General features: G+C 47.6%; 1 protein-coding gene across 10 annotated transcripts in view; it reads right to left on the bottom strand.

Moving 5' to 3' along the window:
• Positions 1–19492, bottom strand: part of IFT122 (intraflagellar transport 122) — a 77984-nt gene that overhangs the window by 42507 nt on the left and 15985 nt on the right. For all 10 annotated transcript variants that reach the window (XR_009542693.1, XM_060161100.1, XM_060161098.1 and 7 more), the window contains exons 6-14: positions 18446–18512; positions 17420–17566; positions 13936–14011; positions 7246–7437; positions 6949–7087; positions 5552–5754; positions 4482–4619; positions 2803–2967; positions 474–671 (exon numbers count right to left, since the gene is read on the bottom strand). Coding sequence is in view for 9 of the 10 variants with exons in the window: in XM_060161100.1 (XP_060017083.1) it covers positions 474–671; positions 2803–2967; positions 4482–4619; positions 5552–5754; positions 6949–7087; positions 7246–7437; positions 13936–14011; positions 17420–17566; positions 18446–18512 (1325 nt within the window). In the remaining variant the exon portion in view is untranslated. The remainder of the gene's footprint in view (positions 1–473; positions 672–2802; positions 2968–4481; positions 4620–5551; positions 5755–6948; positions 7088–7245; positions 7438–13935; positions 14012–17419; positions 17567–18445; positions 18513–19492) is intronic.

Raw genomic sequence — 19492 nt, forward strand, 5'->3', positions numbered from 1 at the left:
ACGCTCCCTTTCTGGCTCAACAGACCTCGGCTCCCACGCCCCGTCCCACCCATATTCTCTCTCACACGCACACACCACCCCCTCACACGCCATGCGGACGCCCTGCTGGACTCCCAGCTGGACTCCCAGCTTTGCCAGCTTGTTCCACGCTGTCCCACGCACGGCTCTCAGTAAAACATGCTGTCTGCTGCCAGACAACCTTGCATACCCCTCCCCGCCCCTCCCAGGAAAGGAGGATCAGAAAGAAATGGAGGCTCAGTGAGGTTGAGCTGTTTGCCCAAAGACAGGCAGGTTGCAAAGGGTGGAGATGGGGTTCAGGTTCAAGTCCAGAGTGCCTTCCATGCTGTCACGGCTGCCACTCTAGTCTCTCTCCCCTCTCTCCTCCCCAGTCCTTCCCAGGCACCACGAGGAGCCTGGCTTTCCTGGTCTCGTCTGCCCTGCCCCGGCTCAGAGCTGACAGGCTCCCGGGTTACCTGTGGCACCTCCACGGCCGACATAGAAAAGGCGTGGAGGCAGAAGATCCTGGAGCCGTTGTAGCCGACCACGAAGCCCTGCAGCTTCTGCTGGTGCACGGGGAAAGTGCTGGCCTTGATGTTGAGGTAGCCGCCTCCAGAGAAGCAGAGCATGTCCTCACACTGGGTGTTCCAGGCCACACTGTTGGCGTTCGGCTCCTGAGGAACAGGGATGGTGAGGGTGACAGTCCCGGCCATGGACACCATTCCTACACTCAGACAAGGACTCCTTTTAAAGCCTGAATCACACTAAGTTGCCAAGAGTGGGGTGTAGGGAACGGGGGGAGAAGGGGATCGGACAAAATGGACAGGACACAGAGGCAAGCTCCTCTTTGCACTATGTGTGTAGGAATTTTTTAATAAGCAAGCATTATTTTTGAAAAAAATATTATTATCCCCAAGTATTAATAATTACATAGTAAGTGAGAAAATCAGCAAGGTGGGTTCTAGTTCTATTAAAGAATGAATATACAAAGTTAGTCATGGAAGAAGGTTTAAAAGGGTATATTCCAAAGAATTAACAGGGATTGTTTGAGGGTGGGTGGAATTGTGGGTAATTTTTATTTTCTACATTTTCTGTTTGTCTGAAATTTTCTTTTAGTCCTTGAACATCTATTGGTTTTTATAATAAGAAAAAGAACAGTGAGTTATTTTTAAAATTAGAAAATAATATATTCTCTCTGCATTGACAATTCACACATGTAAAAACTACAGTCTCCCTGGGAGGCACCCCTCCCCCCCACTTCCCCTCCAGAGTATTCTGCTCAGCTCTGGGGCCCCAGGGACCAGCAGATGTTCATACCTTTCTGCCTAGAATCTGTTACAATGCCTGAATCGTTTATAATGAGCATGGATTACTTTTATAATGAGAAAAAAACAATATAGCTGTTTTTGCTTGCAGGGGGCTGGGGCACCTGAGAGGAGAAAAAAAGATAGCTGGGAATGTTTGTGTCTCCTGGCAAGACTGGAGAATCACCTTCCCTGGCTGCCTGCAGAATCCTCAGTGGGGACTGGGAAGGACACACACCCTTCCACTCCTTCAAGGCTCAGGCGCAGATTCACAACTGGGGGCCTGCTAACCTACCTCCAGGGGGTGGGTGTTCAGTCTGGAGAGAAGAGACGTAACACCGAGGGCCCTATTCTGTGCCAGGCACTGAGCTAGGTTCTACGGTACCTTATTGAGCTCAGCAGCAATTCTGTGAGGGGGCAAGTACTAGTTGCATGTTAGACGTAAGGAGAAATTGAGGCTCAGAGAGGTTCACTAACTTGCTTGAGATCACACAGTAAGTGATGAAGGCGGGACTGGAGGCAGGTCTGTCTGAAGGCACAGCCTGTGCTCTTTTCTTTCCTCGAAACCACTCTGCCTCCCGGTGATGGGGGCGAGTTGCTATGGGGGAGTCGCCTTGGGCTAGTGGTAGCCAGGTGTCCCCTTCCAAATGACTGAGGCCGCCCCCCCTGCTGTGCTGATTCTGCTGCCGAGGACAAGGAGGAGCCCTGATAAAGGGTCCTCAATCTGCCATGACACAGGGACACCTGCAGTGGCTGAGGAAGCCAGTCAGGGGAGGCTTTAGCTCTGGGCGGACCCGCCTCAGGCAAATGGCCCTGACCGTTTACAAAGCCCTAAAGAGGCAAAGAGCAGCACCGAGTCCAGCAGAAAGCCAGCGGACGCTGGGCACGGAGCCTGTGGGCAGCTCTTCTCCGGGGACACCCCTCCTCCAGCCACAGGACCAAGCAGTGTGTAAGCAACTACTGTCCCCCGCACACTCCACCTCCTGTTGGCTCTTACAGTATCCTTGGGAAACAGCAGAGGAAGGGCTGCCCCCATCCCTTCCCTTCTTTCAGATGACAAAACCGGTCCTGTTTCCTGACCGTGTCTCAGGGCACTCGCAGACACAGGCAGGCCTCCAGCCGGTGAGCAGCAGACTTCTTCAAAAGAATCATCTTCACATTAACCCACCTACTGAGAGCCCACCTATGAGCCCCACTTAGACTGATTATTATTCATTTACTGCTCACAGTAACCTCATAAGAAAGGTGTAACTTGCCCACCTTACCTGTGAGGAAACCAAAGTCCACGAGGCTCGCCCAGCTCCCGCCGCTCACGTGCGAGGTGCAGGCTGGGCCCGGCCTCTTGGACTCTGTGCTGCCGTGTGGTCCCCACACGCTACACCTCACTGCTCTCCCCGGAGGCCCGCCTGGGAGCCAGAGTGTGAGCCCTTCCTGCAGGGACTGGGAAGCCAGGGGAGGGTCTCTAGGCAAGGACCTCGTCCTGGGCACTCTTGGGGGTCACCTGAAATAGCAACTCCTTGGTGTGGATGTCATACACCAGGCACGTGTCGTTTTCATCCACCACGGCCAACTTGTTGCGGGAGGCGCTCATGTCCAGGCAGCGCACGGCTGTGGCCTGCTTTAGCAGGACGATGGCAAAGAGACTGTCCACAAAGATCTTCAGGATCTGGCAAAATTTCAGAGGAAAACTGTGAGTCCCCAAGGCAACAACACCCTGGAGCACCGCCAGGCCGTTGGAACCGTGTGCTCTACAAGAATAACTCCCACTAACTTCACCAGAGGCTCTGTGTGGAGAAAAGCACCCATCAAAAGAAAGAGAACGGGGCTTTCTCCATAGGAGACCGGGAGTGTGGTCCGTCAGAGGTCGCCAAGGTAATGACAGTCCCCAAGACACAACCAACTCACTTGAGTGTCTGCTTGACTGGGGACTATTAACAACATTACCCAAACTGCAGGTTAGGAGACAGCATCTAACGAGAGCTGAGTCACAAACTACCACGGGAAGAGGCGCCTGTAAACACTAACAAGACATCTGGTGTAGCCACAGCAAGATGACGATGATGATGCTGGTGGTGGGGATGATGAGAATTTTGATGATGGAGTTGATGATGTACATAGCTATCAGTTATTGACCATTTTTGACAGCCCTGTGAAACATGTGGTATTCTCTTCATTTGTAAAACCTGAGCCCCAGAGAGGTGAAGTGACTTGCCTAGGGTCACACAGCTAGTGAGTAGCTACAGACGAACATGACCCCAGGTCCACCTGCCCACAAAGCCCATGCTCTCCAGCCTCGCACTGGAAGTGACAGCTGACAGAGAGAAGGAAGCTGGCTTTCCTTCCCTGTGGTGTTGTTACACTGTGGCCCCTGCCAATCTCAACTTCCATGACTTCCGTCCCCAGGAAAGGCCTGACAAGGCTCAGCCACAAGCCATCTGCTAGACAGCTTGACTCTCAGGCTAAAGCAGTTATATTTTTCCTTTCAAATTTCCATATAACCCACTTAGAACTTTCTTCTTCTGAGCAAAGAACACACACACACACACACACACACACACACACACACACACACACACACACACACACACACACACACACACACACACACACACACACACACACACACACACACACACACACACACACACACACACACACACACACACGTATCTGCTTAACATTTTGTAACCTAGATTTTCCACATCTATTTGAGCAAAGGGTCCATTTGTCTTAAACATCGAGTAACAGCGTGAGGACTAGTACCCTCTGCGATACAAGCTAGAACACATGCCTTGATCCATTCATTGCTCTAACCGGGACCTGACCTAAGGAACGAGCTCTGCCTTCCTCTCTAGCAAGGCACTGAAACTGAATCTCTAACAAGTCTCCCACTTTCTGGGTGACCTTAAATCCACTAACCCACTCTACAGCAGCCCAGAGGCTGCAGGGCCGACTCTGTCAGAACTCGGCAGGCTATGAGTCGGAGCATCTTTGGCCTGAAGCTGTCCTCATAAAATGGAACTCTGGGATGCCCTCCAATGTGCCTGGGGCGGGGGGTGGGGTGAGGCAGGGGAGCCCTGCTCCTGCCCCGGGGAACCCACCTCAGGGTCACAACCAGTTTGGTCGCCAGTGTCTGCCTGCAGATAAGCAGCCTGATGGGAGACGTGAGGGAGCACTCACCTGTCCGTTCTTCAGGCCGACTAACAGACCCTCCCTTCCTGGGGGGCCGCCGATCACCTTGATGTAGCGAATGAGAGACTCCATCTGCCACTCCCGCTCCTTCACTCCGCTGAAGGACAGGCACTGCAGCCGCTTCTCCTAGAAAGCAAGTGCAGCTCTGCGTGATATTCAACAGAATAAGCATGCCCAGCCCTCCCAAGGAGGTCTGCCTGCACCTAAGGGATGAAAAACACCTACACGCTCAGTACCTACTGAACCCCATCTAGACCCCCTGCCTGGCACCACTACCCCTGCACACAAGTTTTCCCCACGAAGCCCAGCTCAGCCTCAGTTCTTGAGCAGACCTCCAGGCGGCCACAGCCAGAGGCAGCAACCAAAAGCACAGCTTTTTGCCACATCTATCCTATAACCTGTGGTACCCCTAAACTGCCTGAAGTTCTAGATTTTTAGAGAGATTTTAATAGTATTTTACATCCAGTGATTCCTAAAGGATTTCTTCCACTTTATCACTTCCAACAGGCCTAGTTTCTTGAAACCAAATCCACCTCTACTTCCAAGAAAGATGCTGGGCTGGCCTTCTCTTAAAGTCTTTCCAAACCCGCCTGGCGTTGACCTAGACATTTCTAGGAAGCTCTAAGTTGAGAAATGTTTTTCTGTGAAAAAAGTTCTCAGAAGTAAAATTTCCTTTACAACTGTGAGTTGATATAATATTTTTTGTTGTTTAACTGAAAGTTATCACAAATTTTTAGGTGTATATGTTTACCAAAAAATATTGATCTTCCTTTTGTGGGATATCAATGTATGCTTTAAGTCATTAAAATATATATACAACCGCAGTTTAACAAAGTGCTTTGCAATACAAAAAAGTATTTTCCAGTTTATGGCTCATGACTTTCTGGTAGAGTGTGACTCATCTAGATGCCAATAAAATGAAAGCAATGAATAGCCACTGAGCTTGATGGAAAGGGACTTGCTTCCTAGTGACCAATTTTAAAGCTGTGAGTTGGGTACCCCACTCTTGGAGGAAGCATGAAGTGGATGCGCCCACCCTCCCAGCCACCGCTGCCCACCTGGCAGAGGATGATGTGGTCGGCACACACCACCAGGAGGTTACATTCGAACTTCCTAACAATCTTCTCCTTCATCCGGTACCGCATGTCCAACGAGTCATCTGAATACAACTCGTGGATGAGGATTTTCTCGGGCAGCTGGACAGCTAATCGATTTTTGTAGATGGCAATTTTCTTGACAAGCTCTTTGCATTTAATCCGAACTGTCAAAGAGAAAAACAAACAAACAAAAACCCAGCTCTACCAAGAGGCTGTTAAGTAAGGTAGAAGGCAGAGAAAAAGCCACCATTTAGTTACTGCTATTGGCAATTAAAGGAGACACTCTCATCAAAATATCTTTACAGAGTGTCTAATATGTACAATCAGCTCTACTAAACTGAGATCCAAAATTGTATACAATGTTTGTGGTCCAAAGCTTACAACTGGCTATGGAAAGTAAAATTCTTTGTGCTACCATCACTTGCTGAATATAAATCTAATTCCTCTGCATGGCACTAATGGCCCCTGATGATCGGGAGCCCGTCTGGGTAACGGCCTACACCTCTGGCCACTTCCCACCCCCGACCCTTGACAACAGGGAACCAAAGGTAGTTTCTGGTACACACTAGGGTCTCACACTCTTGCTACAGACCAGGTGGAGAAAATGTCCTCAGGAAGGAAACCGGGGAGCTACCCAAGTAGCTACACCCTCACCATCATAGCTGGAATCTTCAACCAGAGGTGCTGCTCCCAGATGAGGACCAGAGGATGCCACCTGAATCTGCAGGACAAGCCTTGACCGGGATCCCTACCCACAGGCCCCCAGCAGTGTGCTGTGGCCAGCACATCTGGATACGAATGCACTTGAAGTCAGTGCATTTAACCAGCATGGCCACTTGGGTGGACAGAGGAGGAGACTGACTACACTAGGCCTGGAACCCTGATCTTCTGACCAAGCCTGTGCAACCCACTGCGGGCTTATCTCTGGGAGAAGGACCCGCCAGGAGGCAAGTGGACACGGAGTTGACAGAGCAGCACCCCCGAAGGGACTGTGACCAGAGAGGATACAGGTCCACAGAGACCCATGCAGGTCAGCCCCACCCCCCAGCTCTAACTTATGATATGTTACCCTCCTTAGCCAGGGAGCCCACGTTCCCCTCAGTATTACCTGCGAAATTTTCTGAGTCTGTGCTTTTTTCTTTTTTTTTTGTTTTGGAGAGAGGGTTTACTGCTTTCAAAGACATCTACAGCCTCTCCACACCCCACCACAAAAAAAAAGCAAGAGCTGGTGGTCCAGTGTGTTTCCAAAAGACCAAGGAGAAACGTTTCCTACCATTTCATTTGCCCTGTCAGGAGCCCTCTCAACCTGCCCCTCTTCCCAGTGCCTGGAGGCCAGAGGGGCGATACCTGCCTTTTACCTTTCTGCTCGGTGATCAGGTGCTGCACGATGACATCAGTCATGCTATCCCTGTAGGCATATCGGTCCTTGTAGAGTCCGTGGACTGTGCTGAAAATAAGCTGGTAGAAGGAAATGGTGCCATCCTGGCAGCCTACCACCTGCAGAGAAAGACAGTGTCAATTCCCAGCTCTCTGTGGAGAAAGCGTCGACCCTCCCGCTTGTCAGGAACGAGCGTCAATGATCTGACTGGCTAAACATGGCTGATGTTCAGTGACTACTCTGGCAATGGCCCATCAAATGAACTCCCCCTTCTTACCACATAGTTGGAATCGGGTTTCACTTTACACGTCCACACCCAGGAGTTCTGCTCCCCAACAGTCCCGAGGCGCACTCCATCCTTGGTGAAAAGGGATACTTGCTTGTCTGACCCCCCCAGCAAAATGTACTCCCCTTTAGTAAAGTAGCTGAGGCAGCAGGGATCAAAGTTCAGTGACCGATCCTTCCCAATCTGAGGAAAGAGAACACACCAAGGGAAAGCTACTTCTGAATTCATAATAATCACAACACAATCAAGGGCTTTTCCCTCCAACTTTTAGAGGGAGCTGGGAAGATTGGGGAGAGCTGGCCAGCATTCTCCCGCGTGTGACTGATTCCATCATGAACGCAGGCCAGTCCTCTGGAGCACCCTACCTCCCCCCTCCTCACAGCCAAATCCTCCAGTGTCTTCCCCAGTCCCACCCAGCTGCTCCAGGGGTGTGTCTTAGCTCCTCAGCCAACCTGCACCCGAGATGGTCTTTCTCCCATAGGCCTTCCTCCGCACATAGCCTTTACTAGGGTTCAGGACTCCCCTCAGCTTCTTTTCTTCTTCCTTTTCTTTCCTCCCTCCCTCCCTTCTTTCCTTTCTTTTTTTGTATTTCACAAGACTAAGTCCATTCAATTTTCTAAAAACTAGCTTCTCTTTATAACAACCTTATTGAGGAATTTCACATACCATACAATTCACCCACTTAAAGTATACAATTCATCGGCTTTTAATATATTTGGAGTTGTGCAACCATCATCACTAATTTTGGAACATTTCCAACACCCCAGAAAGAAACCCTGTACCTGTTAGCAGTCAATCCCCATTCCCTCCTCTTTCCACGCCCAGGCAACCACTAATCTACTTCGTGTCTATAGATTTGCCTATTTTGGACATTTCATATAAATGGAATCATAAAATATGGGACCTTTCATGACTGGTTCACCCTTGCTGTAGAATGTATCAGTACTTCATCCCTTTCCATTGCTGGATAATATTCCATTGTATGGATATTCCCCATTTTATTTATCCATTCATCAGTTGATGGACATTTGGGTTCTCCCTATTTTTGGCTATTATGAATAATGCTGATACAAATATTTGTGTACAAATTTTTGTGTAGACATATGTTTTCATCTTTCTTAGATACACATACCTAGGAGTAGAATTGCTAGGTCATACAGTAACTTCATGTTTAACATTTTAGGAACTACCAGACTTTTTAAAAGTGGCTGGCTGTACCATTTTACATTCATATCAGTAGTAAATAAGGGTTCCAATTTCTCCATCCTACTGGGTGTGAACTGGTGTCTCATTGTGAATTTGACTTGCATTTCCCTGGTAGCTAATGATGTTGAACATCTTTTCATGTGCTTACTGGCCACAAGTATATCCTGCTTGAAGAAACGTCTATTCAGATCCCTTTCCCATTTTTTAATTAGGTTGTCTCATTATTGAGTTGTAGGAGTTTTTACATATTCTAGATGCAAGTCCCTTATCAGATAAGCAATTTGTAAAACTTCTCTCCCACTCTGTGTACTATTTTTTCACTTCTGATGGCGCCCCCTCTGCTTTCAGAATGAAGGTCAAGCTCCTGAGCTCTGTTCCCAAGATCCTTCTCTCAGCCAAAATGAATTTCTTCTAGTTTCCTGAGTGGCCCATGCTCTTTCAATCCTCCATGATGACATGACATACGTGCCATTCTCCACACCACCCCAGCCCTGGCCAAGAGTGCCCTTTCCCTCTTCTTCTCTGCCAGGTGTCATCTCCTCCAGGAAGCATCCCCCAGTCTCCCTGCCCATCCAAGGCCTAATTAAGACCCATCTCCCTGTGCTGGCCTCTCCCACAGCACTTCTCTCACTGCTCTGTAATTGCACATTTAACCTGATGTCTCCCCACTAAAGTCCACGCTCCTCACTGTCACCCGGGTCCTCTGCTGCCCCTGAGTGTGACTTCTGTGACAAAAGACTATTTTTTATTATCATTATTAAACTAATAATCACTTTACTATAGAAATAACTCTAAAATCCTTGTTTCTCCTTAAGTTTTGTTCAACTTACAAATATTTTCCTATTTATAAACCTAGTAAAAATAAGCAACCAGGGCTTCCCTGGTGGCGCAGTGGTTAGGAATCCGCCTGCCAATGCTGGGGACACGGATTCGAGCCCTGCTCCGGGAGGATCCCACATGCCGCGGAGCAGCTAAGCCCGTGTGCCACAACTGCTGAGCCTGCGCTCTGGAGCCTGCGAGCCACAACTGCTGTGCCCACGTGCCACAACTACTGAAGCCCGCATGCCTGGAGCCCGTGCTCTGCAACGGGGGAAGCCACCACAATGAGAAGCCCACGCACCACAACGAAGAATAGCCCCCGCTCGCCGCAACTAGAGAAAAGCCCGCGCCCAGCAACAAAGACCCAACGCAGCCAAAAATAAAAATAAATAAATTTAAAAAATAAGCAACCAACTGAAAAGGAGTCTTTCATTAAACTTTACGGAATTCAATTTTGAACAGACCATAAAATCCCTTAGTCTCATTTACAACTTAGTTAATTTCCTTAACCTAATTTAAACTGTGATTATTAACTTAATATATTCAATTTTCCTTTTTAAGAATTTCAAATGCCTAATAATCAAAAGTTCCCCTCGTACTTACATAATGATAGTAGCTCTAATGAGAAAACTAAAAAATCGCATGAGTCATGGCACGGAAGGCGTGCAGCTTCTGGTAATGCTCACTAGTTGCCACTGGACCAACTCTCCTACAGGTAACAACTGTAAACTCTGGACCAGCTATAAACTACAACCACCTGGAGGCAGTGGAGAGCAACCAGAAGCAGAAAGAGACATAAGACACAAATGCATCTGGAAGAAGGGAATGGCATTAGGTGAGTTTCTCATTGTTTTAATGGCTTTTTGCCTGAGGGCAGGCACTGTCAGTGACCTGATGGATGAGCACAGAACTTGGAGCGACCACAGCAGCTTGCAATTGAGGCAGGAAATCCCAGAAAAGAGACAGATGCAGAGGGGGAGCCCCAATCCTGCACATACACTGCTGAATATCTGGAGTCCCTTGAACTACACACGCCACGTGTGGGGCAGATGCCAAGCAGCCTAGCAAAGGCTGAAGAGACACTCCAGCTGCTGCCCACACAGGAAAGGTACAATTTAAATGCTGAGTCCAGCAAAGTTAACTACCTGCTTAAGGAAAAGAAAAAAAACAAACTACACAATAATCTTAAGAGGAACATGACAGATGTTCCCTATGCTGTATCATTCACAAAGTTCAGAATATAACCCAAAATTCCAAAAAGCAGAAAAGTGTGAACCATATTCAAGAGAAAAGACAACCAATAGAGACTGACCCCAAGATGATTCAGAATTTAGAATTAGCAGATGAGAATTTAAAAATAGCTATTTTAGGGCTTCCCTGGTGGCGCAGTGGTTGAGAGTCCGCCTGCCGATGCAGGGGACATGGGTTCGTGCCCCGGTCCAAGAAGATCCCACATGCCCCGGAGCGGCTGGGCCTGTGAGCCATGGCCACTGAGCCTGCGCGTCCGGAGCCTGTGCTCCGCAACGGGAGAGGCCACAACAGTGAGAGGCCTGCGTACCGCAAAAAAATAAATAAATAAATAAATAAAAATAAATAAAAATAGCTATTTTAGGGAATTCCCTGGTGGTCCAGTGGTTAGGGCTCCGAGCTTCCACTGCAGTTGGAGGCACGGGTTCGATCCCTGGTAAGGGAACAAATATCCCGCATATCATGTGGCACAGCCAAAAAAAAGAAAAAAAAAGCCATTATAACTATGGTCAAGAATATAAAGGAGGGCTTCCCTGGTGGCGCAGTGGTTGAGAGTCCGCCTGCCAATGCAGGGGACACAGGTTCGTGCCCCGGTCTGGGAGGATCCCACATGCCGCGGAGCGGCTGGGCCCGTGAGCCACGGCTGCTGAGCCTGCGCGTCCAGAGCCTGTGCTCCGCAACGGGAGAGACCAAAACCAGTGAGAGGCCCGCGTACCGCAAAAAAAAAAAAAAAAAAAAAAAAAGAATATAAAGGAAAATATACTTGTAATGAATGAACAAATATGAAAGAAGAGCTAAATAGAAATTCTAGAGCTGAAAAATACAATAACTGAAACAAAAATTCACTGGATGGGCTTAAGAGAAATATTACAGATGACAGAAGAGTCAGTGAAGTTGAAGACTGAGAAACAGAAATCCTCCAATCTCAAGATCAGAGGGGAAAAAAAAGATTTAAAAAATGAACAGGGCCTCCATGACCTGGAGAACAATATCAAAAGGTCTAACATGTATAACTGGAGTCCCAGAAGGACAGGAGAGAATGGGGAAGAAAAGTTATTTGAAGAAATAATAACCAAAAAATTTTCTATATTTGGTGAAATAATAAAGACATAGATGTACAGAATCAAGAAGCTCAGTGACCTCCCCCACAACCCCAAGCCAGAAAATATAATAAATCTCTTTAACATTCCAATATTGCTTAGGTACTTAATAAAAATTTCTTTTATCTTTCAATTTAAAATTGGAAGAATAAGGGAGTTCGCTTCCACTGCCATGGGCCTGAGTTCAATCCCTGCTCGGGGAACTAAGATCCTGCAAGCTGTGCAGCATGGTCAAAAAAAACCTGGAAGAATAAAATTGATTACTAGATTATGTCTTTTAAATGGTCATCATAAGACAAATCTGATAGAGATTCTAATAGGGATTCTAGTACCAGTCTGCCTGGGTTCCAATCCAGGCTTGACCATTAACTAAACTGTGTGTCTTTGGGTAATTACTGAACCTCTCTGTGCCTCAATTTTCTTAGATGTAAAGCGGTGATAATAGTATCTACCTCATAGAGTTGTTATAAAGATTAAAAGAATTAACGTTATAAAGAGTTTATACAATGCCTGAAACTCAATAAATGTTAGCTATTGTCATTATTAAGCCAGATCCCCTTAAACATTACAAACACTTAAAATGCCAAAAGTACACATTATACCTAAGCCTAACACAAAAGTATAGATTTGATCTACTTCATCACTGTATATTTAATTCTAAATCTTCCCAGATTTAGAAGACACTTAGCCACTGAGGAAACAATTTTACTGTCCCAAACAAGTTATCTCAGCTGAATGAGGTTGCTTATCATTCAAAAACTCAGGGCCACAACATGAGCTCTGGAGCTGCATACATGCAAGATATCTCCCATGGCCTGGCCCCCACGTTGAGCTCTTCTTTGTGGTCACTATAGCAACGAGACCCCATTCCTTCCCTGTGTAGTGTGGATTTTTGTTCCCATGAACTTCCAATACCCACACCCGATGTCCACTACACAGTAGATACGCAATAAATATTTGTTGAATGATGATGTACACACATTAAGTGGAAGAATAGATAGGGCCAGGGCTAGATGCAAGATGATAAAAATGAGGGTTTGGGGAAATCAGCCATGGGAAACTGAGAAAACACTCCTTATTTTTTCTTTACTTAATTATAAAAGAAATGACCAACAGTAAGATGAGGTAGAAAAAACGGCCCCAAAGGTAGGCTACACATAGCTGATACCTTTCCCTTCTAGCACGACATTTTTTGAGGAGTAAGGATGTTGTTAAACAAAGGCTCCATTGAACAGGCTGTAATTCTCACCTGCTTGTATGCGGTTCAAGCCACCCCCACTACCTTCGCTCTAATCCTCAGTGTCTTCTGCCTACTAACAGATTTTCCTACTACCAGGCTCTGTCTACCTTAATCCACCCTCCACAGAAACAAGGAAATCTTCTGAAATGGGAATCTGACCACGTCACTCCCTCCCTGGATCTATGGCTCCTGAATACTTACAGTAGATGATGTTCAAACTCCTTATTCTCACTAGTCAGGTCCTTTACAGTCATGTCCCCATCTTCCTTTCTAGCTCCATCTTTGTCCACAAGTCTGGGGATCCAGTCACCCTAAACAAATCACTGTCGCCTGAACTGTCACATATTTTCATTCTTCCCTGCCTTTGCAGATGCTATTTCCTCTGCCTGAAACGCCATTCCCATTGTCCTCTGCCTAGCGAACTCCTGCTTGTCCTGCTCATAGCTCACCTCTACAAAATCTCCGGTCTCCACCAAACAGTGCTGCCATCTTTTTTTGTGTCCCTATAGCTGTCTATCTGTACAATTCTCTCTCATGCCATGGATCACACTGCACGGGGACTGCTGGCTATCCCCACCAGCCTGTGAGCTCTCGCAGAGCAGAGGCAATGACTTACACAGCGCTATGTCAGCAGCTCCTAATAGGTGAAGGGCTGGCCTAGTGGCTGCTCATAACTGTTCACAAGGTGAATAAGTCAAATACAGGAAGGTAGGGTCATGACTAGAACCAAGACCTTACAGACCAAGCTGCGTTTCAATCCCAGGTGCCATCATTTACTAGCAGTGCGAGACCTTGGACGTGATATTTATTTCACTGCTCTAAGTATTATCTACTCATTTCTGAAAAGTTGATCAAAGTACCTACTTCAAAAGGTTTTGTAAGAATTAAATGAGATAAAGTATGCATAGCACTGAGCACCGAAGCTGGTATCACAGTAAATGCTCAATAAACAGGAGCTAACAAAAATAATGTACAATTATTATTAATACAATCTCCAAACATGAAAATACACTAAAACAGGCATGACCGAAACTGTTTCTCCCATCGGGCTTGTATAGAGCTACATACCTGTTTTCCACTCAGCTGGTAGAAGGAAAGTTTCTGTCCCCAATCAGCTACAGCCAGGATGTCATTATGTTCCTCTCTAATCAACAGAAGACAAAAAAGGTTACGTGGGGCCATGGCCTGCTCAGGAGTGTAGCCCTCATCAGCATCTACATCTCAGTGTAGCCTGAGAGTTTAACAAACAACAGGAAAAAGAAAGCCCTGGCCAGGCTGTCAGATTGCCAAATGTTGGACAAGAGTACAGAGGCCAAAAGTTGTAATGTGGGCCTACCCATCAATCAGTCCAATGGGAAGGGACCAGGTGAGATTCAGCCCTCCCGGTATCTGTTATTTCACTGAATGCCCCACCACTCAGGTGCTCGTGGTGCCAAGACACTGCCACAATGAAGAGGTGAAACCTCTCATTTCAGTTTCCTAGGAGCAAAGCTAAGAAACAGCAAGGTTGCAGATCCAAGAGTGCTTCTCTCTTACACACTATAAAACATGGGGAGGACATCCCTGGTGGTGCAGTGGTTGACAGTCCGCCTGCCAATGCAGGGGACATGGGTTCATGCCCCGGTCTAGGAAGATCCCACATGCCGCGGAGCGGCTGGGCCTGTGAGCCATGGCCGCTGAGCCTGCGCGTCCGGAGCCTGTGCTCTGCAACGGGAGAGGCCACAACAGTGAGAGGCCCGTGTACCGCAAAAAAAAAAACATGGGGAGATGGTGGAGAGATATGTCTTCTGCACTGGGAAGGCATGGATCGTCTGATTTTTTTAATGGCCAGAGGGGAACTTGGCTTGCCTCTCCTCAAGCGGGAAATTAACACCTAAAACTAGGTTCTCTCACAGTTGGGGTTTTTGCACAGGTGAAAAGGTTGACTGGATCGAATTTAAAAAAAAAAAAGACCAACAACTGTCTTTGAAACTGAGTGCCTATCAGGATCAGTGTCTAGGAACTGGGGCTGTAGGACCAGCACAGGAGAAACCTCCTCAGCTAAGGCTGGGGATCAGGCTACTCAGGAATCTGATTCAAGAGAGAGACATTCCCAGCCCTTGAGTCCTGGACTTAATCCACCTAATGTTGCCTCCTCTTTCTTTACTAATTCCAGCTTTTTGAGCCCAGGGCCTTGCGGTCATCTGGCAGCACCATAAGATATGCAGGCAAAGCATGGTGCAGCCCTATCTGCAAAACCCAGCCAAGAGTGGCAAAATAGCACTAATTCGTAACTAAGGGAAAAAAGACAAAGATGGAGAGGGATGGAGCGGACCCACAGGTGAACTCTGTGTGAATGGCACTGAAATCCAAACACATCCAGAGGCCCAGGCTACAGTGAGCCCTCTTGGGGAGACCACATACAGCTCTGGGCCGGGTTCAGCCCCACGAGCTGGATGGGTGGTTTTCAACCTTCTTTTCCCCTTTTTTCCCCCGGCAGTGGGACTCCTTACCAAAACAAACACTTGTGCTAACAATTAAAGGGTCTGCTCTGGCTGAAGCACAGATAGGAACCTGAAACCCACCCTTTCCTCCCTTCCTTGTCCCCCACCTCCCACCTTCTTTTTCCAAGGAACCCCAGGCACCACAGAACACAGTTTGAAAAGTCCTAAGCTCGATCACTTTTGCCCAATCAGAATATCCTGGCTCCCGCACTCCAGCCTGCAGTGTTTTCCCTACAGGTAACCTCGACTGAAGAGAAGGAAGGACAGCTGGACAGCGAGGATTTGGTGTGAGGACTGCGGGTAAGATGGGGGCCTCCTCTCTGATACGTGTCCTAGCAAATACAAGGTGAGGTGCGGCGTGGAAACAGGCTAAGAAAGTGCACAGTAAGAGAAGAAGCGTTCACTGAACTCCTGGGCGGCCATGCCAAGGGCACACGAGGCAGGCACTAAAAATCATGTTTCTCAAAGGACCACTAATGTTACCGGAAAAAGTGCACTCTATGATGTTAAGTGGAAAAAAAGGAAGTACGATATGATTTGGTTCATTATATGAATACACTAAAAGCCTGAGAGGAAATACACTAAAATGCTAACAGTGGTATCCTCAGGGGATGGGGTTTTATAGAAAAGTCAAACTTTCTCCCTTAGACTTTTCAGTATTTCCTCAAGTCTCTCAAAGAAGAATTTTATAACTCACAAGTTTTGAGGGAGTGTCCCCCTTGCTGGAGGAGCTTTAACCAGCAACACCCCCACCCCCGGTCCCTTTTAGAAAGGAGCTTCGGAGCAGCACCTGCCCCAGCAGGTCTACACTGGGGGCTGGACCCTTCCAAGGAGGGTTCTCGCTCCTCGGGACACACTCACAAGTTGTCGTCCCTGGGACTGTCGTCCTCTTCCTCTGGCTCTTCCTCCTCTGCCTCACTACCCTGACTACTGTACACTGCTGACTTCAGAGTGGAAGGGATTTCCTGAAAATATCTGTTGACAATGACTTCCTCGGCATCCTCGTTCTCTCTGTTCATCCAGAAACTCTCCCATCGGCTGCAGACAGTAAGTGGTTGTTCACAATCACGTTGCCTAGAACTACACTAAAGCTTAATTTCAAAACCTGTCAAGGAGCCCCTGAACCCCGCCCGGAAGAGGACAGCAACCAGGTACACTGGGTGTGCTGCTTCTCATGAATTAAAAATGGTACCCTGAAGCCACAAAGTCATCTGTGGCCACAAAAATCAAACAGCAGGAACTCTGGGGTAGGCTAATGGCCTCTGAAGGCATTAGACATACATGGTACAGCCCTGGGCTGGACAAAATTATTCAGGAAGAAGCATAATAATCTGATGTAAGAAAAGCAATGAAATTAAACTACCTTCTAAATCAAGTAGGTACCTCTTGTAAAATGACATTGGGCTGGTAAACATTAAGTTCTTTACCTTCAGAGGACTCTGTGGGGGATATTGGTGGTTTAATAATATCACAGAATTATACAAAGAGGATGTAAAGCTATTAGTCCACCATCAAAGTCACATGAGCACAGTAAGGAAAACGTGTGTAAGGTTAGAGAAGGTAGATGCCAACTGTTTGTGCAATTATAGGCTTTGGGGACATTTATACTTAATTTTGATGTTTTTTTGACAAGGGCAGCAAAATAGGCTCATGAAAAAGTAAAAAAGGCTCATGAAAAAGCACATCTTCTGCTCAGACTTGGAGGGAAGAACTGAAAGGTGGAAAAGACCAAAATAAAGCCACAGCAGAGAGGTGAGCTCTCGATTCCTAAGGAAATGGCTCTCCTGTGTCACATGCGTACATACTCTCTCTCCCTCTCTCTCTCACGCACACACACACTGAGCTGGTCTAGATAGCTCATCTGCTCAGCTAAATTTCTGGGATTCATTCCAAAACTCAAGATGGGCTCTTTAAAAATTCCATTCACATGGAATAGGTTCCAAAACAGATCAGTCAAATGGGGTGAGAAGCCTCTGAATCATGGAGCCCTCGGGGGAAAGAACTCAGCCCGCTGAGAAGGCCTTCTCCACAGAGTTTCCGTCCTAGGAGGAGGACAGCTGTGCGGTCACCTTGAAGGGCTCCAGCAGATGGACCACAGTGGGGAGAGGGAGCCCCCTGGCCGCTCAATCTTCACCTTCTCCTCCCCGTTTCTGTTCCGTATGCTGATGACCCCGCTGAACATCCCCAGAGCCAGGTACTGACCGTCATTTGTCCAGCTGTTCAAACAACCAACAATGGGCATGGGGAGGGGAAAGGAACACAGAGAAAGTCAAAGTTGCAAGGATGATACCTTGGTTGAAACAATCTGATGAGGCAGCAATGGCTGGGCTCATCCTGACCCTGATGTAAAAATCAGAGGGCCAAACTGAGAGTCCCATTTCTTCCTGGAGTGGAGGGTGAGATGCGAAGGCAGGAGCACCTTCTTGGTGCCCATAGTCTCTGTCTGCACTGCCACGACGGCCCTCAGCTTTGCCTGCATTGCGGGGTCAGCCTCCATTCCCCGCTCGCCATTTCAACCTCCTCCCACTTCCAGTGCACCTGAAGAACAGAATCTGCGTCTTGGTTGTTGCTAGCCTCTAGAACAGGTGCCTAACAAATGCTGAATGGAAAGAAAGGCTACACTCAGAAGCTGCGCGGCAAGACCAGCCACCATTTGAGAGCGTCTACCGTGTGCAGGCACCGCGCTGCTTGCTTTAAACTCATTAGCTCGTGTGCATTTCACGACAGCCCCATCAAGTCAGCATCTTAATCCCCATTTGTCAAATAAGGAACCTCCTGAGGTCACAGAGCCTGTCAGCCACTGAATGTGGATTCGAATCCAGATCTAATATCAAAGCCCGAGCTTTCTCCAGCGCATGTGCTGCCTGCACCAGGACAGCCTCAGGTCCCCAGAGCCTCCCCTGAGCACAGCTTGAGGCTGGGGAGGCCTGCTGCTGGACAACTGCACAAAAGCAACCTGAGGAAAAGAGGAAACATGGGGCCCAAACCAACTAGGTAGCACAAGACCTTCTCTACTGTGTGAACTAACCAGACTTTGAGAGTCTGTTTGAAGAGCGGGGAACAAAAAACTACCTTCAGAGCTGCCCTTAACTTACCTGCAGCAGGTGATCTTGCTGCTAGATTTGTGCTTAGAGACAGACTTCTGTTCAGGAGACCATAAGCCTTCAACACAAAATAATATAAAAGAAGAGAGGTTGGTTGGAACATTACTCAGCAACAAAAAGGAACAAACTATTGATACACACTACAATTTAGATGGATCTCCAGGGTTTTATGCCGAGTTTAAAAAGCCAGTCTCAAAAGGTCATATGCTATATGATTCCATCTTATATAAAGATGGGGAACAGATGAATGGTTACCAGGTACAAGGGGTTAGTGCTAACAGGAGATGGGGGAGATGAGGGTAAAGGAGTCTCTTTGTGGTGATGGTAATCTACACAGGGGATGAAATGACAGAACTATGTACACACATTGTGCCAGGCCCCACCTCCTGATTTTGATACCGTACAACAGTTACATAAGATGTATCCATTGGGGAAACAGGAAGAAGGGTACATAAGACCTCTCAACTATCTTTGCAACTTACTGTGAATCTATAATTATTTCAAAAGAAACAAGAGAGGAAGATATATTGGTGAATTGATAGCCAACTTTTCAAGAGTTTAAGTCAAAGAAATGGCAACTTCACTGTTCGTAATTATTACACTGCAACCAGAGTACAACTTAGCATTCAAACTAATGAATGACGCTTTCTGAAAATCCAGTCTCTCCTGACCCTATCTGGGCTGTGCCATGTCCCTGGCACACTGGTCACCTTCGGCTTGCTCCCTCCTGCCAGTGACTCAGTGGCCCACAACAGGTGTAGGTCTGGGCAACAAAAGCAAATTCTACTCTTTGCCTGAGCCATGAAGCACGGCCAAGGAGGTAATCCTAGGGCAGAAACGCATTTACACAGCAAGGTGCAACATCAAACAATGTGCTTCCCCTCTCCCCTGCCCAGAATGCCTCCCCCCGGCATTTCAGCCTATGCACACCTTACCTGTGGTCCACCGAGGCCCCCTCAGAGCCTGCTGCTGGAGGAAACCACACCCTCCAGGCCCCTGAGGCAGCACTGACCAGAGCAGACTCTAGATGCAATCACA

The sequence above is a fragment of the Lagenorhynchus albirostris genome, chromosome 10 (assembly GCF_949774975.1).
Source record: "Lagenorhynchus albirostris chromosome 10, mLagAlb1.1, whole genome shotgun sequence".
Taxonomy (NCBI): Eukaryota; Metazoa; Chordata; class Mammalia; order Artiodactyla; family Delphinidae; genus Lagenorhynchus; species Lagenorhynchus albirostris.